General features: G+C 36.5%; 1 protein-coding gene across 9 annotated transcripts in view; it reads right to left on the bottom strand.

Moving 5' to 3' along the window:
* Window positions 1-18,765, bottom strand: part of SPATA6 (spermatogenesis associated 6) — a 141,914-nt gene that overhangs the window by 17,799 nt on the left and 105,350 nt on the right. For 5 of the 9 annotated variants that reach the window (XR_010124697.1, XM_054488707.2, XM_063656459.1 and 2 more), the window contains one exon: window positions 18,261-18,360. The exons of 1 other annotated variant lie outside the window; for it this stretch is intronic. Coding sequence is in view for 6 of the 8 variants with exons in the window: in XM_054488707.2 (XP_054344682.1) it covers window positions 18,261-18,360 (100 nt within the window). In the remaining 2 variants the exon portion in view is untranslated. The remainder of the gene's footprint in view (window positions 1-18,260; window positions 18,361-18,765) is intronic. 3 more of the 9 variants (XR_010124698.1, XM_054488723.2, XM_063656442.1) reach the window with 1 other exon arrangement.

The following is an 18,765-nucleotide window of genomic DNA, read 5'->3' as shown; positions in this document are numbered from 1 at the left end:
CAGAGAAACAACAAAAAAAGAGAATTGTAGACCAATATCCTTGATGAACATTGATGCAAAAATCCTCAATAAAATACTGGAAAACTGAATCCAGCAGCACATCAAAAAGCTTATCCATCATGATCAAGTGGGCTTCATCCCTGAGATGCAAGGCTGGTTCAATATACGCAAATCAATAAACGTAATCCAGCATATAAACAGAACCAAAGACAAAAACCACATGATTATCTCAATAGATGCAGAAAAGGCCTTTGACAAAATTCAACAACCCTTCATGCTAAAAACTCTCAATAAATTAGGTATTGATGGGACGTATCTCAAAATAATAAGAGCTATCTATGACAAACCAACAGCCAATATCATACTGAATGGGCAAAAACTGGAAGAATTCCCTTTGAAAACTGGCACAAGACAGGCATGCCCTCTCTCACCACTCCTTTTCAACGTAGTGTTGGAAGTTCTGGCAACAGCAATCAGGCAGGAGAAGGAAATAAAGGGTATTCAGTTAGGAAAAGAGGAAGTCAAATTGTCCCTGTTTGCAGATGACATGATTACATACCTAGAAAACCCCATCGTCTGCCAAAAATCTCGTTAAGCTGCTCAGGACACAAAATCAATGTGCAAAAATCACATGGATTCTTATACACCAAGAACAAACAGCCAAATCATGAGTGAACTCCCATTCACAATTGCTTCAAAGAGAATAAAATACCTAGGAAACCAACTTACAAGGGACGTGAAGGACCTCTTCAAGGAGAACTACAAACCACTGTTCAGTGAAATAAAAGAGGATACAAACAAATGGAAGAACATTCCATGCCCATGGGTAGGAAGAATCAATATCGTGAAAATGGCCATACTGCCCATAATTTACAGATTCAATGCCATCCCCATCAAGCTACCAATAACTTTCTTCACAGAATTGCAAAAAACTACTTTAAAGTTCATATGGAACTAAAAAAGAACCCGCATTGCCAAGTCAATCCTAAGCCAAAAGAACAAAGCTGGAGGCATCACGCTACCTGACTTCAAACTATACTACAAGGCTACGGTAACGAAAACAGCATGGTACTGGTACCAAAACAGAAATATAGATCAATGGAACAGAATAGAGCCGTCAGAAATAATGCCACATATCTACAACTATCTGATCTTTGACAAACCTGAGAAAAACAAGAAATGGGAAAAGGATTCCCTATTTAATAAATGGTACTGGGAAAACTGGCTAGCCATATGTAGAAAGCTGAAACTGGATCCCTTCCTTACACCTTATACAAAAATTTGTTCAAGATGGATTAAAGACTTAAACGTTAGACCTAAAACCATCAAAACCCTAGAAGAAAACCTAGGCAATACCATTCAGGACATAGGCACGGGCAAGGACTTCATGTCTAAAACACCAAAAGCAATGGCAACAAAAGCCAAAATTGACAAATGGGATCTCATTAAACTAAAGAGCTTCTGCACAGCAAAAGAAACTACCAACAGAGTGAACAGGCAACCTACAAAATGGGAGAAAATTTTTGCAACCTACTCATCTGACAAAGGGCTAACATCCAGAATCTACAATGAACTCCAACAAATTTACAAGAAAAAAACAAACAACCCCATCAAAAAGTGGGCGAAGGATATGAACAGACACTTCTCAAAAGAAGACATTTATGCAGCCAAAAGACACATGAAAAAATGCTCACCATCACTGGCCATCAGAGAAATGCAAATCAAAACCACAATGAGATACCATCTTGCACCAGTTAGAATGGCGATCATTCAGGACATAGGCACGGACAAGGACTTCATGTCTAAAACACCAAAAGCAATGGCAATAAAAGCCAAAATTGACAAATGGGATCTCATTAAACTAAAGAGCTTCTCTGTACTGCAAAAGAAACTACCATCAGAGTGAACAGGCAACCTACAGAATGGGAGAAAATTTTTGCAATCTACTCATCTGACAAAGGGCTAACATCCAGAATCTATAATGAACTCAAACATATTTACAAGAAAAAAGCAAACAACCCCATCAACAAGTGGGAAAAGGACATGAACAGACACTTCTCAAAAGAAGACATTTATGCAACCAAAAAATACATGAAAAAATGCTCACCATCACTGGCCATCAGAGAAATGCAAATCAAAACCACAATGAGATACCATCTTGCACCACTTAGAATGGCGATCATTAAAAAGTCAGGAAACAACAGGTGCTGGAGAGGATGTGGAGAAATAGGAACACTTTTACACTGTTGGTGGGACTGTAAACTAGTTCAACCATTGTGGAAGTCAGTGTGGCGATTCCTCAGGGATCTAGAACTAGAAATACCATATGACCCAGCCATCCCATTACTGGATATATACCCAAAGGATTATAAATCATGCTGCTATAAAGACACATGCACACGTATGTTCACTGCAGCACTATTCACAATAGCAAAGACTTGGAACCAAGCCAAATGTCCAACAATGATAGACTGGATTAAGAAAATGTGGCACATATACACCGGGGAGGAGCCAAGATGGCCGAATAGGAACAGCTCCGGTCTATAGCTCCCAGCGTGAGCGACGCAGAAGACGGGTGATTCCTGCATTTCCATCTGAAGTACCATGTTTATCTCACTAGGGAGTGCCAGACAGTGGGCGCAGGTCAGTGGGTGAGCGCACCGTGCGCCAGCCAAAGCAGGGGCGAGGCATTGCCTCACTCAGAAGCGCAAGGGGTCAGGGAGTTCCCTTTCCAGGGGTGACAGACGGCACCTGGAAAATCGGGCCACTCCCACCCGAATACTGTGCTTTTCCGACGGGCTTAGGAAACGGTGCACCAGGAGATTATAGCCCGCACCTGGCTCAGAGGGTCCTACGCCCACGGAGTCTCCCTGATTGCTAGCACAGCAGTCTGAGATCAAACAGCAAGGTGGCAGCGAGGCTGGGGGAGGGGCGCCCGCCATTGCCCAGGCTCGCTTAGGTAAACAAAGAAGCTGGGAAGCTTGAACTGGGTGGAGCCCATCGCAGCTCAAGGAGGCCTGCCTGCCTCTGTAGGCTCCACCTCCGGGGGCAGGGCACAGACAAACAAAAAGACAGCAGTAACCTCTACAGACTTAAATGTCCCTGTCTGACAGCTTTGAGGAGAGCAGTGGTTTTCCCAACACGCAGCTGGAGATCTGAGAACGGGCAGACTGCCTCCTCAAGTGGGTCCCTGACCCCTGACCCCCGAGCAGCCTAAGTGGGAGGCACCCCCCAGCAGGGGCAGACTGACACCTCAGACGGCTGGCCGGGTAATCCAACAGACCTGCAGCTGAGGGTCCTGTCTGTTAGAAGGAAAACTAACAGAAGGGACATCCACACCAAAAACCCATCTGTACATCACCATCATCAAAGACCAAAAGTAGATAAAACCACAAAGATGGGGAAAAAACAGAGCAGAAAAACTGGAAACTCTAAAAACCAGTGCCTCTCCTCCTCCAAAGGAACACAGTTCCTCACCAGCAACGGAACAAAGCTGGACGGAGAATGACTTTGACGAGCTGAGAGAAGAAGGCTTCAGACGATCAAATTACTCCGAGCTACGGGAGGATATTCAAACCAAAGGCAAAGAAGTTAAAAACTTTGAAAAAAATTTAGAAGAATGTATAACTAGAATATCCAATACATAGAAGTGCTTAAAGGAGCTGATAGAGCTGAAAACCAAGGCTCGAGAACTACGTGAAGAATGCAGAAGCCTCAGGAGCCAATGCGATCAAATGGAAGAAAGGGTATCAGCCATGGAAGATGAAATGAATGAAATGAAGTGAGAAGGGAAGTTTAGAGAAAAAAGAATAAAAAGAAACGAGCAAAGCCTCCAAGAAATGTGGGACTATGTGAAAAGACCAAATCTACGTCTGATTGGTGTACCTGAAAGTGATGGGGAGAATGGAACCAAGTTGGAAAACACTCTGCAGGATATTATCCAGGAGAACTTCCCCAATCTAGCAAGGCAGGCCAACATTCAGATTCAGGAAATACAGAGAATGCCACAAAGATACTCCTCGAGAAGAGCAACTCCAAGACACATAATTGTCAGATTCACCAAAGTTGAAATGAAGGAAAAAATGTTAAGGGCAGCCAGAGAGAAAGGTCGGGTTACCCTCAAAGGGAAGCCCATCAGACTAACAGCGGATCTCTCGGCAGAAACCCTACAAGCCAGAAGAGAGTGGGGGCCAGTATTCAACATTCTTAAAGAAGAGAATTTTCAACCCAGAATTTCATATCCAGCCAAACTAACCTTCATAAGTGAAGGAGAAATAAAATACATTACAGACAAGCAAATGCTGAGAGATTTTGTCACCACCAGGCCTGCCCTAAAAGAGCTCCTGAAGGAAGCACTAAACATGGAAAGGAACAACCGGTACCAGCCACTGCAAAATCATGCCAAAATGTAAAGACTGTCGAGACTAGGAAGAGACTGCATCAACTAACGAGTAAAATAACCAGCTAACATCATAATGACAGGATCAAATTCACACATAACAATATTAACTTTAAATGTCAATGGACTAAATGCTCCAATTAAAAGACACAGACTGGCAAACTGGATAAAGAGTCAAGACCCATCAGTGTGCTGTATTCAGGAGACCCATCTCACGTGCAGAGATACATATAGGCTCAAAACAAAAGGATGGAGGAAGATCTACCAAGCAAATGGAAAACAAAAAAAGACAGGGGTTGCAATCCTAGTCTCTGATAAAACAGACTTTAAACCAACAAAGATCAAAAGAGACAAAGAAGGCCATTACATAATGGTAAAGGGATCAATTCAACAAGAAGAGCTAACTATCCTAAACATATATGCACCCAATACAGGAGCACCCAGATTCATAAAGCAAGTCCTGAGTGACCTACAAAGAGACTTAGAATCCCACACATTAATAATGGGAGACTTTAACACCCCACTGTCAACATTAGACAGATCAACGAGACAGAAAGTCAAAAAGGACACCCAGGAATTGAACTCAGCTCTGCACCAAGCGGACCTAATAGACATCTACAGAACTCTCCACCCCAAATCAACAGAATATACATTTTTTTCAGCACCACACCACACCTATTCCAAAACTGACCACATACTTGGAAGTAAAGCTCTCCTCAGTAAATGTAAAAGAACAGAAATTATAACAAACTATCTCTCAGATCACAGTGCAATCAAGCTAGAACTCAGGATTAAGAATCTCACTCAAAACTGCTCAACTACATGGAAACTGAACAACCTGCTCCTGAATGACTACTGGGTACATAACGAAATGAAGGCAGAAATAAAGATGTTCTTTGAAACCAACAAGAACCAAGACACAACATACCAGAATCTCTGGGATGCATTCAAAGCAGTGTGTAGAGGGAAATTTATAGCAATAAATGCCCATAAGAGAAAGCAGGAAAGATCCAAAATTGACACCCTAACATCACAATTAAAAGAACTAGAAAAGCAAGAGCAAACACATTCAAAAGCTAGCAGAAGGCAAGAAATAACTAAAATCAGAGCAGAACTGAAGGAAAGAGAGACACAAAAAACCCTTCAAAAATTAATGAATCCAGGAGCTGGTTTTTTGAAAGGATCAACAAAATTGATAGAATGCTAGCAAGATTAATAAAGAAAAAAAGAGAGAAGAATCAAATAGATGCAATAAAAAATGATAAAGGGGATATCACCACCGATCCCACAGAAATACAAACTACCATCAGAGAATACTAGAAACACCTCTATGCAAATAAACTAGAAAATCTAGAAGAAATGGATAAATTCCTCAACACATACACCCTCCCAAGACTAAACCAGGAAGAAGTTGAATATCTGAATAGACCAATAACAGGAGCTGAAATTGTGGGAATAATCAATAGCTTACCAACCAAAAAAAGTTCAGGACCAGATGGGTTCACCGCCGAATTCTACCAGAGGTACAAGGAGGAACTGGTACCATTCCTTCTGAAACTATTCTAATCAATAGAAAAAGAGGGAATCCTCCCTAACTCATTTTATGAGGCCAGCATCATCCTGATACCAAAGCCGGGCAGAGACACAACCAAAAAAGAGAATTTTAGACCAATATCCTTGATGAACATTGATGCAAAAAAGAGAATTTTAGACCAATATCCTTGATGAACATTGATGCAAAAATCCTCAATAAAATACTGGCAAACAGAATCCAGCAGCACATCAAAAAGCTTATCCACCATGATCAAGTGGGCTTCATCCCTGGGATGCAAGGCTGGTTCAATATACGCAAATCAATAAACGTAATCCAGCATATAAACAGAACCAAAGACAAAAACCACATGATTATCTCAATAGATGCAGAAAAGGCCTTTGACAAAATTCAACAACCCTTCATGCTAAAAACTCTCGATAAATTAGGTATTGATGGGACGTATCTCAAAATAATAAGAGCTATCTATCCACAGCCAATATCATACTGAATGGGCAAAAACTGGAAGCATTCCCTTTGAAAACTGGCACAAGACAGGGATGCCCTCTCTCACCACTTCTATTCAACATAGTGTTGGAAGTTCTGGCCAGGGCAATTAGGCAGGAGAAGGAAATAAAGGGTATTCAATTAGGAAAAGAGGAAGTCAAATTGTCCCTGTTTGCAGACGACATGATTGTATATCTAGAAAACCCCATTGTCTCAGCCCCAAATCTCCTTAAGCTGATAGGCAACTTCAGCAAAGTCTCAGGATACAAAATCAATGTACAAAAATCACAAGCATTCTTATACACCAATAACAGACAAACAGAGAGCCAAATCATGAGTGAACTCCCATTCACAATTGCTTCAAAGAGAATACAATACCTACGAATCCAACTTACAAGGGATGGGAAGGACCTCTTCAAGGAGAACTACAAACCACTGCTCAAGGAAATAAAAGAGGATACAAACAAATGGAAGAACATTCCACGCTCATGGGTAGGAAGAATCAGTATCGTGAAAATGGCCATACTGCCCAAGGTAATTTACAGATTCAATGCCATCCCCATCAAGCTACCAATGACTTTCTTCACAGAATTGGAAAAAACTACTTTAAAGTTCATATGGAACCAAAAAAGAGCCCACATTGCCAAGTCAATCCTAAGCCAAAAGAACAAAGCTGGAGGCATCACACTACCTGACTTCAAACTATACTACAAGGCTACAGTAACCAAAACAGCATGGTACTGGTACCAAAACAGAGATATAGATCAATGGAACAGAACAGAGCCCTCAGAAATAACGCCACATATCTACAACTATCTGATCTTTGACAAACCTGACAAAAACAAGAAATGGGGAAAGGATTCCCTATTTAATAAATGGTACTGGGAAAACTGGCTAGCCATATGTAGAAAGCTGAAACTGGATCCCTTCCTTACACCTTATACAAAAATCAATTCAAGATGGATTAAAGACTTAAACGTTAGACCGAAAACCATAAAAACCCTAGAAGAAAACCTAGGCATTACCATTCAGGACATAGGCATGGGCAAGGACTTCATGTCTAAAACACCAAAAGCAATGGCAACAAAAGCCAAAATTGACAAATGGGATCTCATTAAACTAAAGAGCTTCTGCACAGCAAAAGAAACTACCAACAGAGTGAACAGGCAACCTACAAAATGGGAGAAAATTTTTGCAACCTACTCATCTGACAAAGGGCTAATATCCAGAATCTACAATGAACTCAAACACATTTACAAGAAAAAAACAAACAACCCCATCACAAAGTGGGCGAAGGACATGAACAGACACTTCTCAAAAGAAGACATTTATGCAGCCAAAAAACACATGAAAAAATGCTCACCATCACTGGCCATCAGAGAAATGCAAATCAAAACCACAATGAGATACCATCTTGCACCACTTAGAATGGCAATCATTAAAAAGTCAGGAAACAACAGGTGCTGGAGAGGATGTGGAGAAATAGGAACACTTTTACACTGCTGGTGGGACTGTAAACTAGTTCAACCATTGTGGAAGTCAGTGTGGCGACTCCTCAGGGATCTAGAACTAGAAATACCATTTGACCCAGCCATTCCATTACTGGGTATATACCCAAAGGACTATAAATCATGCTGCTATAAAGACACATGCACACGTATGTTTATTGCGGCACTATTCACAATAGCAAAGACTTGGAACGAACGCAAATGCCCATCAATGACAGACTGGATTAAGAAAATGTGGCACATATACACCATGGAATACTATGCAGCCATAAAAAATGATGAGTTCATGTCCTTTGTAGGGACATGGATGAAATTGGAAATCATCATCCTCAGTAAACTATCGCAAAGACAAAAAGCAAACACCGCGTGTTCTCACTCATAGGTGGGAACTGAACAATGAGAACACATGGACACAGGAAGGGGAACATCACACTCTGGGGACTGTTGTGGGGTGCGGGGAGGGAGGAGGGATAGCATTAGGAGATATACCTAATACTAAATGACGAGTTAATGGGTGCAGTACACCAGCATGGCACATGTATACATATGTAACTAACCTGCACATTGTGCACATGTACCCTAAAACTTGAAGTATAATAATAATAAAATAAAATAAAATAAAAATAAAAAAAAGAAAATTCTCAATAAATGCTATACGAATGAATATAGTCAGAAAGATATGACTAATTTTAAGCGTTTGTGCTCAGGTTGCTTTTAACATAAAACATTTTAAAATATTGACATTAGTGTCCAGTGTAAGTCAACATGAACAAGTTTACTATCTTCCATTCAAGAAAGTCAAGCCAGGGGAAACATAAAACTTAAAGTAATTAAAGAAGTGGTGTTTCTGAATAGGAAGTAGTTTGCTTACATATGTAAATTCTTTTCTTGTATTAAAAGCATTAGAAAGTTGCTTAAACAACATTATTAGTGGTGCCAAGATTCCTGAGAGGAGATAACTTCAGAGAGGTGAGCTAATGGTTTGCATCTGAGTTGTTTTTTGTTTTTTTTTTTCCTGAAGGCATTTGTGGATTCTGAGTACAGAACAAAATGTCAAGAATTCATGCTTCTTTTAACCACAGGTCCACTGCTGCAGGACAGAGAATCCAGCAGGTTTCTGGCAGTCTCACTATGCTAAAAGGACAAAATTAATGACTCTAGAGACCAAAATTCATTGAGACACAATGGGTGCAAAACCGAGCTGAATGTTCCCTCAAGACACTTGCAGAATGTCTGAAACTATGCAGTGAGGGGACAAAAAGCTAAGCAGAAAGTCTCCAAAAGGCAGAAGGGAGTTTTATCTGTTTTGCTGGAGAAGGTAAGAATTATACACAATAAGTTTGAGAGGGAAGGGACCTAGAATCACACTGACTCAAGTTAAAGCTACAAAGTACTGAAATTAAGAACTCAATAACTTTGTAACTGTTTTACTTTGGAATATTTAGATTTACAGAAAAGTTACAAAGACAGTATAGAGAGTTCCTATACACAGAAACTTCACCCTTCACTGAGGTTTTCTTAATGTTAACATATAACCATGGTGCATCTGACAAAACTAAGAGATTAACATTGATACAGTACTATTCTATAAAGTGACAACTTAATTTGGATTTCACCAGTCTTTCCAATAATGTACTTGTTCTGTTCCAGGATCCAATAGAGAATATCCTGTTACATTTAGTCATCATTTCTCCTTAGTTTCCTCCATCCAATCTGTGACAAGTTTCATAGTCCTTCCTTGTTACTCATGACTGACAATGCAGAAGAGTACTGATCAGGTATTTTGAAGAAAGTCCTTCAATTTGATTTTGTCTGAAGTTTTTTCACATTTAGACTGCAGTTATGGCTTTGGCAAGAACAATATCACAGAGAAACACCCTTCACATCACATGATATCAAAGGATACATGATATCAACCTGAGTAATCACTGATGATGTTAACTTTATCACTTCTTTAAGGTGGTTCTGCCACATTTTAAAACCGTCTTTGCAAAATTTTAACAGTGAGAGAAAACTAACATTACTCACTCCATTTTGCTTCTAACCTCACAAACTAACTGCCTTTCTTCATCCCTACATATAGGGCAAGCTCATCATGGGAGGAATTTAGTTGAAACTTTAAATTTAAAGTAATGATGGTAATAGTCTCTTCCTGAAACTAACCCACATCCTTGTTAGGGGACCAAAATCGCCCTTTGTAAAGTAAAGGCCAAAAAGTTATAATTATAGTAGGGGTCTGAACTTTGCTAAAAAATAAGAATAGTTAAACAATAACCCATAATTGCTTGCTTAGCTTGCTTTTCTGTAGTGCTTACTGTCCCAGAGTCATGTAACTGGAGATTTTAAGATTTATAACTTTTCCAACTGCTCCTGTAGATAACATCACTATTGTGAAACCTAAAGAACTTGTAAGTATTTTTCAGATTTAGTATTTTGGCAGACCAAGAGATGCCACCTGGACTTGTGATCCACACCGAGGAACTGACTCAATTAGTCCTGCAACCCCTCCCTGGAACTAACTCAGCTGCAGGAAGATAGTCTCAACACTCCTGTGACTTCATCCCTAGCTAATCAATTGCCTCAGTTCTCCAGCCCCTGACCACCAAAGCATCCTTAAAAATCCTAGCCTCTGAATTCTCAGAGAGGCAGATGTGGGAAATACCTCCTATCTCCTCACTTGATTGGCTCTGTTATTATTAAATACTTTCTCTACTGCAACTCCTGCTTTTTTCAGTGTACTAGTTTTTGTGGGCAGTGGGCAAGAACAACCTACTGGGTAATTACAATTTCTCCACCCAAGTTACTATTTGTCCTTTCCATGAACTACTCATTAGAAGCAAGTCACTAAGTCCAGTGTCACTCCAGTACTCACTCAAGGGGACAGAAAGCAAGCTCTACTTCCTGTAGGGGGTACAATATTCATAATCATTTATTTAGAATTCTGTAATGGAGATTTGTCCATTCTCACTATTAGTTATTCATTGTTTCATTTACATCAGTATGGACTCTTGGATATTTATTTTATTCTTTGAATTATAATCCAATTCTACGGTTTTGTATAATATTATTCCAATACTGATGACCAGAGGCTCATTTAGATTGGCTTCTGTGTCCTGTTGACATGCCCCCTCTCCCTCTCTATCACCTTTTTCGAGCAATTCTTCACTTTCTGCACTACAAGATGCTCCATGTTAATCTTGTATTTTCCCTACCCCAGCCCCAGAATTAGCCATTGTTACAAGAGCACTAGCAACTTCCATTGGAAAAAGGTTTTTTAGAAACCAAGATCTGGGATCTGGGTGTGCTCATTGCTATTGTCACTGCTTCTGCCCTTTCAAAGGGCAGAGCTAGGAAATATGTATGTATTCTAACTCAGGTATACATTCATATCTATTTTTTTATTTCTGAATCAATCCATTTATATATATTTTAAAATAAACATGAATTAAAACTTATCTCAAACTCTAACCCAACATCACAGAGTTCATTCTAGCCTTCATCCTCCTGGCTTCTTTGTACATTCTTTTTCTGACAATGAGAAATCTGTCTTTATCTACAGTTTATTTACTTATTGGTTCAACTCTAATACATGTGTAAAATATTTTCAGTATTGCTAATCCATATCCCTGTATGAAACACATTTATCTACTAGAGCAGGGGTTAGCAAACTACTGGTACTTTGACTATTTTACTATAAGAGCTAAGAATTGTATTTACATTTGTAAATGACTATAAAAATAGAATATTTTATGAAAATTCATGTGAAAATTACATGAAATTTACATTTTAGTGCACAGTGATAAAGTTTTTTTGGTACACAGAAATGCTCATTTGTTTACATATTGCATATGATTGCTTTCTTGCAACAACCACACAGCTGAGTAGTTGTCACAGGGATGCTATGACCTAAAAAGTAAAAAGTATTTAACATCTGACAGTCTACAGAAAAAGTTTGCTGACCACTGAACTAGAATATAGTGACTATGTAGTTCTTTTTGTCTTAGCCTTACCATATGCATTTAAAACATCATATTCCAAAGTTATTTAGGTCAGTTAATTTAAACATGTCTTACATTTTAATATTGTTATATTCATCAATTATGATAGTCATTACATCCTTGGATGACACAACATCACGCTTTTTTCTTTTAATTTTCATATAGTAAAGTTAACTCTGATGTACATATCTATGAGTTTTGACAAATGCATAAAGTTAGGTATTGATCACTCCCATTCCAATCAGAACAGTACCTGAAACCTAAAAATTTCCCTGTCAGGCTGGTCTCTTTTATAGTCAACATCTTCTTCCCCCTCCTTACAAATTTTGTTACTTCAATAATGTCATATAAATAAAATCATACATGTAGCTTTGGGGATCTGGCTTCTTTCACTTAACAAGCTGTATTTAAGATTCATCACGTTGTGTGAATTAATAGATCATTCTTTTTTATTGTTGAGTAGTATTCCATTGAAGACAGACATGCCATAGTTTGTTCACCATTCACCAATAAAGGGCATCTCTGTTGCCTCCAGTTTTTGACAACCACAAAGTTTCTATAAATATTTGTGTACAAATTTTTGTGTGAACATAAATTTTCAGTGCATTTGGATAAAGACCTAGGAGTAGGATTGCCAGGTCATATTATAAGTATATGTTTAATTTTATTTAAAACTGTCTTATATAGTGGCTATACCATTGGTATTCCCACCAGCATTAAATGGGAGTTCCTGTTGTTCCACATCCTTGTCAGCATAATTTTGTTGTTGTTGTTTTTGGGTGTATGGTGGTATATCATTATGGTTTTAATTTGCATTTCCATTATGACTTGAGCATGTTTTAATGTGTTCTTTGGTGAAGTGCCTGTTCAGATCTTTTGCCCATTATTTAATTTGGTTATTTATTTTCTTTTTGTTAAGTTTGGATAGTTGTTTTGTGCTTTTCTTTTTTTTTCCTAACTCTGGATACAAGTCCTAACTCATATATGTGATTTTAAAATATTTTCATCCAACTTGTGGTCTTTTTTTTTTTCTCTTAATAGTGACTTCCACAGAGCAAATTAAATCCAATTTATCAATTTTTTTAACTTTATGGATGTTGTGCTTGCTATCATATAAAAACTCATTTCCGAAATTAAATTACACAGATTTTCTACTACATTTTCCTCTATAAGTTTTACAGTTTTACACTGAAGATCTATGATCTATTTTGAATTACATGCCAAGGGGCTTTAAAAAAAAATTCAGAACCATTTGTTTAAAAGATAACAAAAACAAAGTCAACATTTAATTGGCTTTACACTTTTGTCAAAATCAGTTGACCGTATTTAAGTGGGTCTATTTCTGGAATCTTTATTCTATTCCTTTGATATATGTGTCCATAATTTACTCAATATAACACAATCTTCATTACTGTGCTTTATTGTAAAAATCTTAAAATTAGGCAGTGAGTCCTCTAGCTTCGTTCGTTTTCGGATCGTTTTGATTTTTCAAGTTTCTTTGCCTTTCATACACATTGTTGAATAAGCTTGTCAATATCTACTAAAAACATGTGCTGGAATTTTGATTAAGATTGCATAAAATCTAGACATCAAATTGAGATTCAAATACTGAATCCTCCCGTCCATGAATATGGTATGTCAACTCTACTTATTTCTCTCTTCCTTGATTTCTTTCAATAGTGTTTTCTAGTTCTCAGCATACAGATCCTACACATATTGTTAGAATTTTAGCTAAGCACTTAAATTACTGCAGCTATTGTAAATGGCATAGATCTTCTAACTTAAAATTTCAATTGCTCATTGCTGGTATATAGAAAAAAAACTGACTTTCCTTCTTTCTGTGACCATGCTCAACTCACTATTTCTATGAGCTTTTCCATAGATCCTTTAGAGTTTTCTACATAAATAATCATATCTTCTGCAAATATAATTATGTTTCTTCCTTTCTAATCTTTATGCCTTTTATTTTACTTGCCTTATTACATTGCCTAAGATTTTCAGTATGACACTAAAGAAAACAATGCTTTGTTTCTGAAGTTTGAGAAAAAGCAATCAGTCTTTCACCAGTGAGTATAATGTTAGCTATAGGTTTTCAACAGATGCTCAAAGTAAGTTCGCTTCTACTCCCACTTTACTAAGAGTTTTTATCATGAATGGAGTTTAATTTTATTGAATGCTTTTTTGTGTCTGCTGAAACTACATATAAGAAATATGCTTTTTTCTTAATCATTTACTAGGATAAATTTATACTACATTTCTGCAATAAGTCCACTTAATTGTGATGTATTTTCATTTTTATATACAGATGGATTTAATTTGCTACTATGTTGTTGGGAATTTTTGTATATACATTCATGAGGGCCATTGGTCTGCATTTTTCTTTTCCTGTAATGTTGTTGTCTGGTTATAGCATAACAATAAATATTGACTTCATAAAATGACCTGGGAAGTTTTCCTTCTTCTATTTTCAGGGATGTGCAAGACTGGTATTGTGTTCTCCTTAAATTTTGTTTGGATTCACCAGAGAAACCATCTGGGCCTAGGGCTCTCTCCTTGAAAAAGTTCTTAACTACAAATTCAATATCTTTAATAGATATACAACCACTAATATTATTTCATCTTCAGTTAGTTATTGTATTAGTCCATTTTCATGCTGCTGATAAAGACATACCCGAGAATGGGCAATTTACACAAGAAAGAGGTATAATTGGACTTACAGTTCCACATGGCTGGGGAAGCCTCAAAATCATGGTTAAAGGCAATAGGGAGCAAGTCACATCTTATATGGATGGCAGCAAGCAAAGAGGGATCTTAAGCAGAGGAACTCCTCTTTTAAAAACCATCAGATCTTATGAGACTTATTCACTATCAAGAGAACAGCCACAGGAAAGACTTGCCCCCATGATTCAATTACCTCCCACAGGGTCCCTCCCACAACACATGGGAATTCAAGATGAAACTTGAGTGGGCACACAGCCAAACCATATCAGTTATAGTAGTTTGTATTTTTCCAGGATTTGGCCCATTTCATTGATCAAAGTTTCAACAGCAAAACCTCATGAAAAGCTTTCATCAAAACTTCAAAATCAAAATTTCATCAAAGTTTTAACATCAGTGCAAATACAGCAGAATATAGGATTAGCAAAGAACAGTTTAAAAGCAAATATCCAAACTGGAGAGAAAAAATAATGAAAAATATGAATATAGGCATAAGATACATATGAGACACATTTTAAAGATTTTTATATAAGTGTAATTTGAAGTTCCAGAAAAACAGCAAAGAGATATTGGGGAAGAAGCAATGTTTAAAGAAAGAATGGCTAAGAGTTTTCCAAATCAGATGAAAGACATGAGTTCTGCATACTGAATGGATATTAATTCAGTAAAACGACATTTAGATAGATCATAGGAAAACTACTAAACACAATGTCAAATAGCAAATCTTACATACAACAGAAGAGGGAAAGCCATATTATTGCAAACAAATAATAGCTGATTTTTCAACAGATACAGAAGCAGCCAGAAGACAATGGATTAGCTTCTTTTAAATGCCAAAAAAAAAAATGACTTTTAACCTAGAATTCTACATCCAGCAAAACTATTGTTCATAAATACAACCAAGATGTTTTGAAGAAAACTCAGAATTCTCATCCAGGAGTGTGACATAAAAAGAAGCATTAAAGAGAGTTCTTCATGTTAGAAGGAAAACGATTCTAGAACCCAAATGGAAACAGTGAATTGCAAGAAAGAATGAATAATAATATGTGATTAAAATAAGTGTTACTAGATGAACAAAAATAATTTCTTGTGTTTTATACATGTAGAATTAAGATGCATGATAATAGATAAGCAAAACAGAAAGCAGATTAAAAACAGCTAAATGTTTCCATGTTCCAATATTATTCAAAAAATCATAAAAAATAATGTCATGTATGTATGTTGAAATAAGGCAAACAATAACAAAATAGTTAAAAAAGAACCACGAGTTAATACAAAGGAAAATAAATTGTTAAAAATTTTGATTAACCCAAACAAAAGACAAAACAACCTACATAAAAATACTAGATTTTCATTCTTGAAAAAAAAAAACTCACGTGTTACTTACAAGATACATCCTTTACATATAATGACATAAACAAAAGAATTGAAAAATATATACCATGCATATACTAGACAAAAAAAGCTGCTATAGCTATACTAATATCAGATAAAATATACTGTGAAACAAGGAATATTACTAGAGATAAAGAGGGACATTTCATAATTAAAGTTCCATAATCCATTCAATGACATCGCTTCAAAATATATAAAACAAAATTAAGAGAACCAGAAAGTAAAACAGACAAATCTATAATCATGAGACTTGAACCTTTCTTGAAATGTGACCCCTAGCTACCACTATGTGGAAAAAAATAATTCCAAATGGTTCATATATTTAAATGTTAAAGAAAAAGGCCTTTAGAAGACATAGGAGAAAGTCTTAAAGTAGACAAAAACTATAAAAATGCTAATCAAAAAGGAAAAATGATAAACTGTATTCATTAGAATTAATAACTACTTTTAATCAAAAGATACTATTAAGAGTGAAAAGATAAGGCACAGAGTGGAAAAAAAATTGCAAAACATATATCTAAGGACTCATATGAAGAATCTACAAAGAAATCTTACCTAAAAATGAAAGATAGACAATCCAGTAGAAAAATGAACGAATGATGTGAACACAAAAGAGGATATCCAAATGGCCAATAAGAATATTCACTCGTCATTGGACACAGCAAATTAAAACCATTATATGATAAATTACTTTTCACTTATCAAAATGCCAAATGAAAACACAGAGAAGCACAGACGCATATGCATGCACACACATACACACACACAATCAATCAATCAAAGGAGTAGGGAGGATGTGAAACAAGTAGAACTCTCCCACATTGGTAGTGGGAGTGTAACTGTTAAAACCATGTGCAACATTCTTTGATAGCATCTACTAAAGCTGAGTGTACATTCCCTCTGATTAATTCCACTGGTAGATACATACCCAAATAAAATGTATGCAATGTCACCCAAGGACATGTGCATACTGCTTACAGCAGCTCTGTAATAGCCCAAACCCAAAACAAACCAAATGCCCACCAATGGAGGAATGAATAAGTAAATGGTAGCATTTTCATACAATAAAATGTATTGTATGAAAACATTTTATGCATGGCAACAAGAATGAACTACTGCTACACTGCTAGGTAAAACAAGATGTCTAAATTGCAAAAATGCTTGAATTGAAAAACCAAAAAGAAACAGGAATAAAAAAGTAGACACTGTAGGATGTCATTTATATAAAGCTCAAAATGTGCAATATTATATCTTGCTGTTAGAAGATAAAAAATTTTGTTAGAAGTTTGATAATGTTTACACTTGGAATGGCAGTAGCTGGCAGGAAACAAGAGGGGCTTCTGCAGAACTGTTTCATTTCTTGATCTGGTAGGTAGTTTACATGAGACTGTTAATTTTATAATTTATCAAGCTGTTACTTATTATTTGTGCATTTTCTATGTGTTCTTTTCTATACTTTGAAAAGAAGTTTAATTTTAAAAACAGCATGTATATAGAAACTTAAAACTGTAAAAACTGATCCCAAGGTCATATAAACCCCTTATGCCCCCCCAAGACTAATCTTAGTGTCCAACACACGTTGATGATAAATGATTGCTTTTTAAACTAATGAATGAAACAAGAGATCAAACACATAAAAAAGTACTGTCATTATTTCCCAGCTGTCATTTATATGAATGCTTACCTGCTTTTTCTCAGAAAATATCCTCATACAGATTTTTTCTAATGTTAAACCTGACAAACCTGAGCTGCTCTTTTCCTCTTTTATTCAATTAACATACAAATTAACTGAGAAGTTTCTTCAAAATACATACCTCTCCTACCCACTCATGCTACCATTTAGAATTAAATCTATTTGCAGCAGATGAAATTGCTTTATATTGGGCCACAAAACAAGAGTTCTCATATTTTGAAGGCTGTGAAATAATTATCATCAAGTCACTATGTACTGAAACTTTATAAGATAATTATCATTAACATTGTTTATAGTTAAGATGGTCTATTTCAAACATTTTGCATAATGACTTAGGTCAACGAGGAATTTAGATACGTTGCCTTGGGCAAAACCACTGACTTCCATCAAATGGAGCTTGCTTGCTTGCTTTTTTTCTTCCCGGTGACTAAATTTTGTAAGCTTTAGGCATCTTTGGTGGTTTTCTTGACCTATTATAAATAGTCTTCAAAAGAAAATTTTAGAAACTAACATATAAATGTCTTTGATGAGCCTGATGTGATTTCAAGACATTTTTTACCCGGTCATGGATCTCATCGCAGTTTGAAGGTGAACACCAATCAGAATGAAACCTGTAGGCAAAAAATAAGTTTTATTTTTATTACTAAAATCAGGTACTGATTCTAAGCTATACTATCAAGTTTTCACAGTATGTTCAACAAATAGTCTTAATAAAGGTTGGCATACATTTGGGAGAACATATCTATATATCTGACCATTTTATGATTTCCACACATAGTTATTTGGAGCTTTAATTAAAGATACAGATTTTCATATGAAAACAGTAATTCTATGTACAATGCCTTTACATATAGTTCCTATTCTCTAGCAATCACACCCTCAAACTGTGTGAAAAAATTCCTTTCTGCAGAGAAAAAAATATCTAATTTTATGAAATGAAACAAAATGTGTATAATAGACAAAAATATTTACAATTTAATCATGCTCGTTTTTTCAGAATACAGAGCAACATAAAA

Source organism: Pongo pygmaeus, chromosome 1, assembly GCF_028885625.2.
Source record: "Pongo pygmaeus isolate AG05252 chromosome 1, NHGRI_mPonPyg2-v2.0_pri, whole genome shotgun sequence".
Taxonomy (NCBI): Eukaryota; Metazoa; Chordata; class Mammalia; order Primates; family Hominidae; genus Pongo; species Pongo pygmaeus.
The sequence above is the reverse complement of the archived record's forward strand: the minus strand, read 5'-3'. Positions and strand labels throughout refer to the sequence as shown.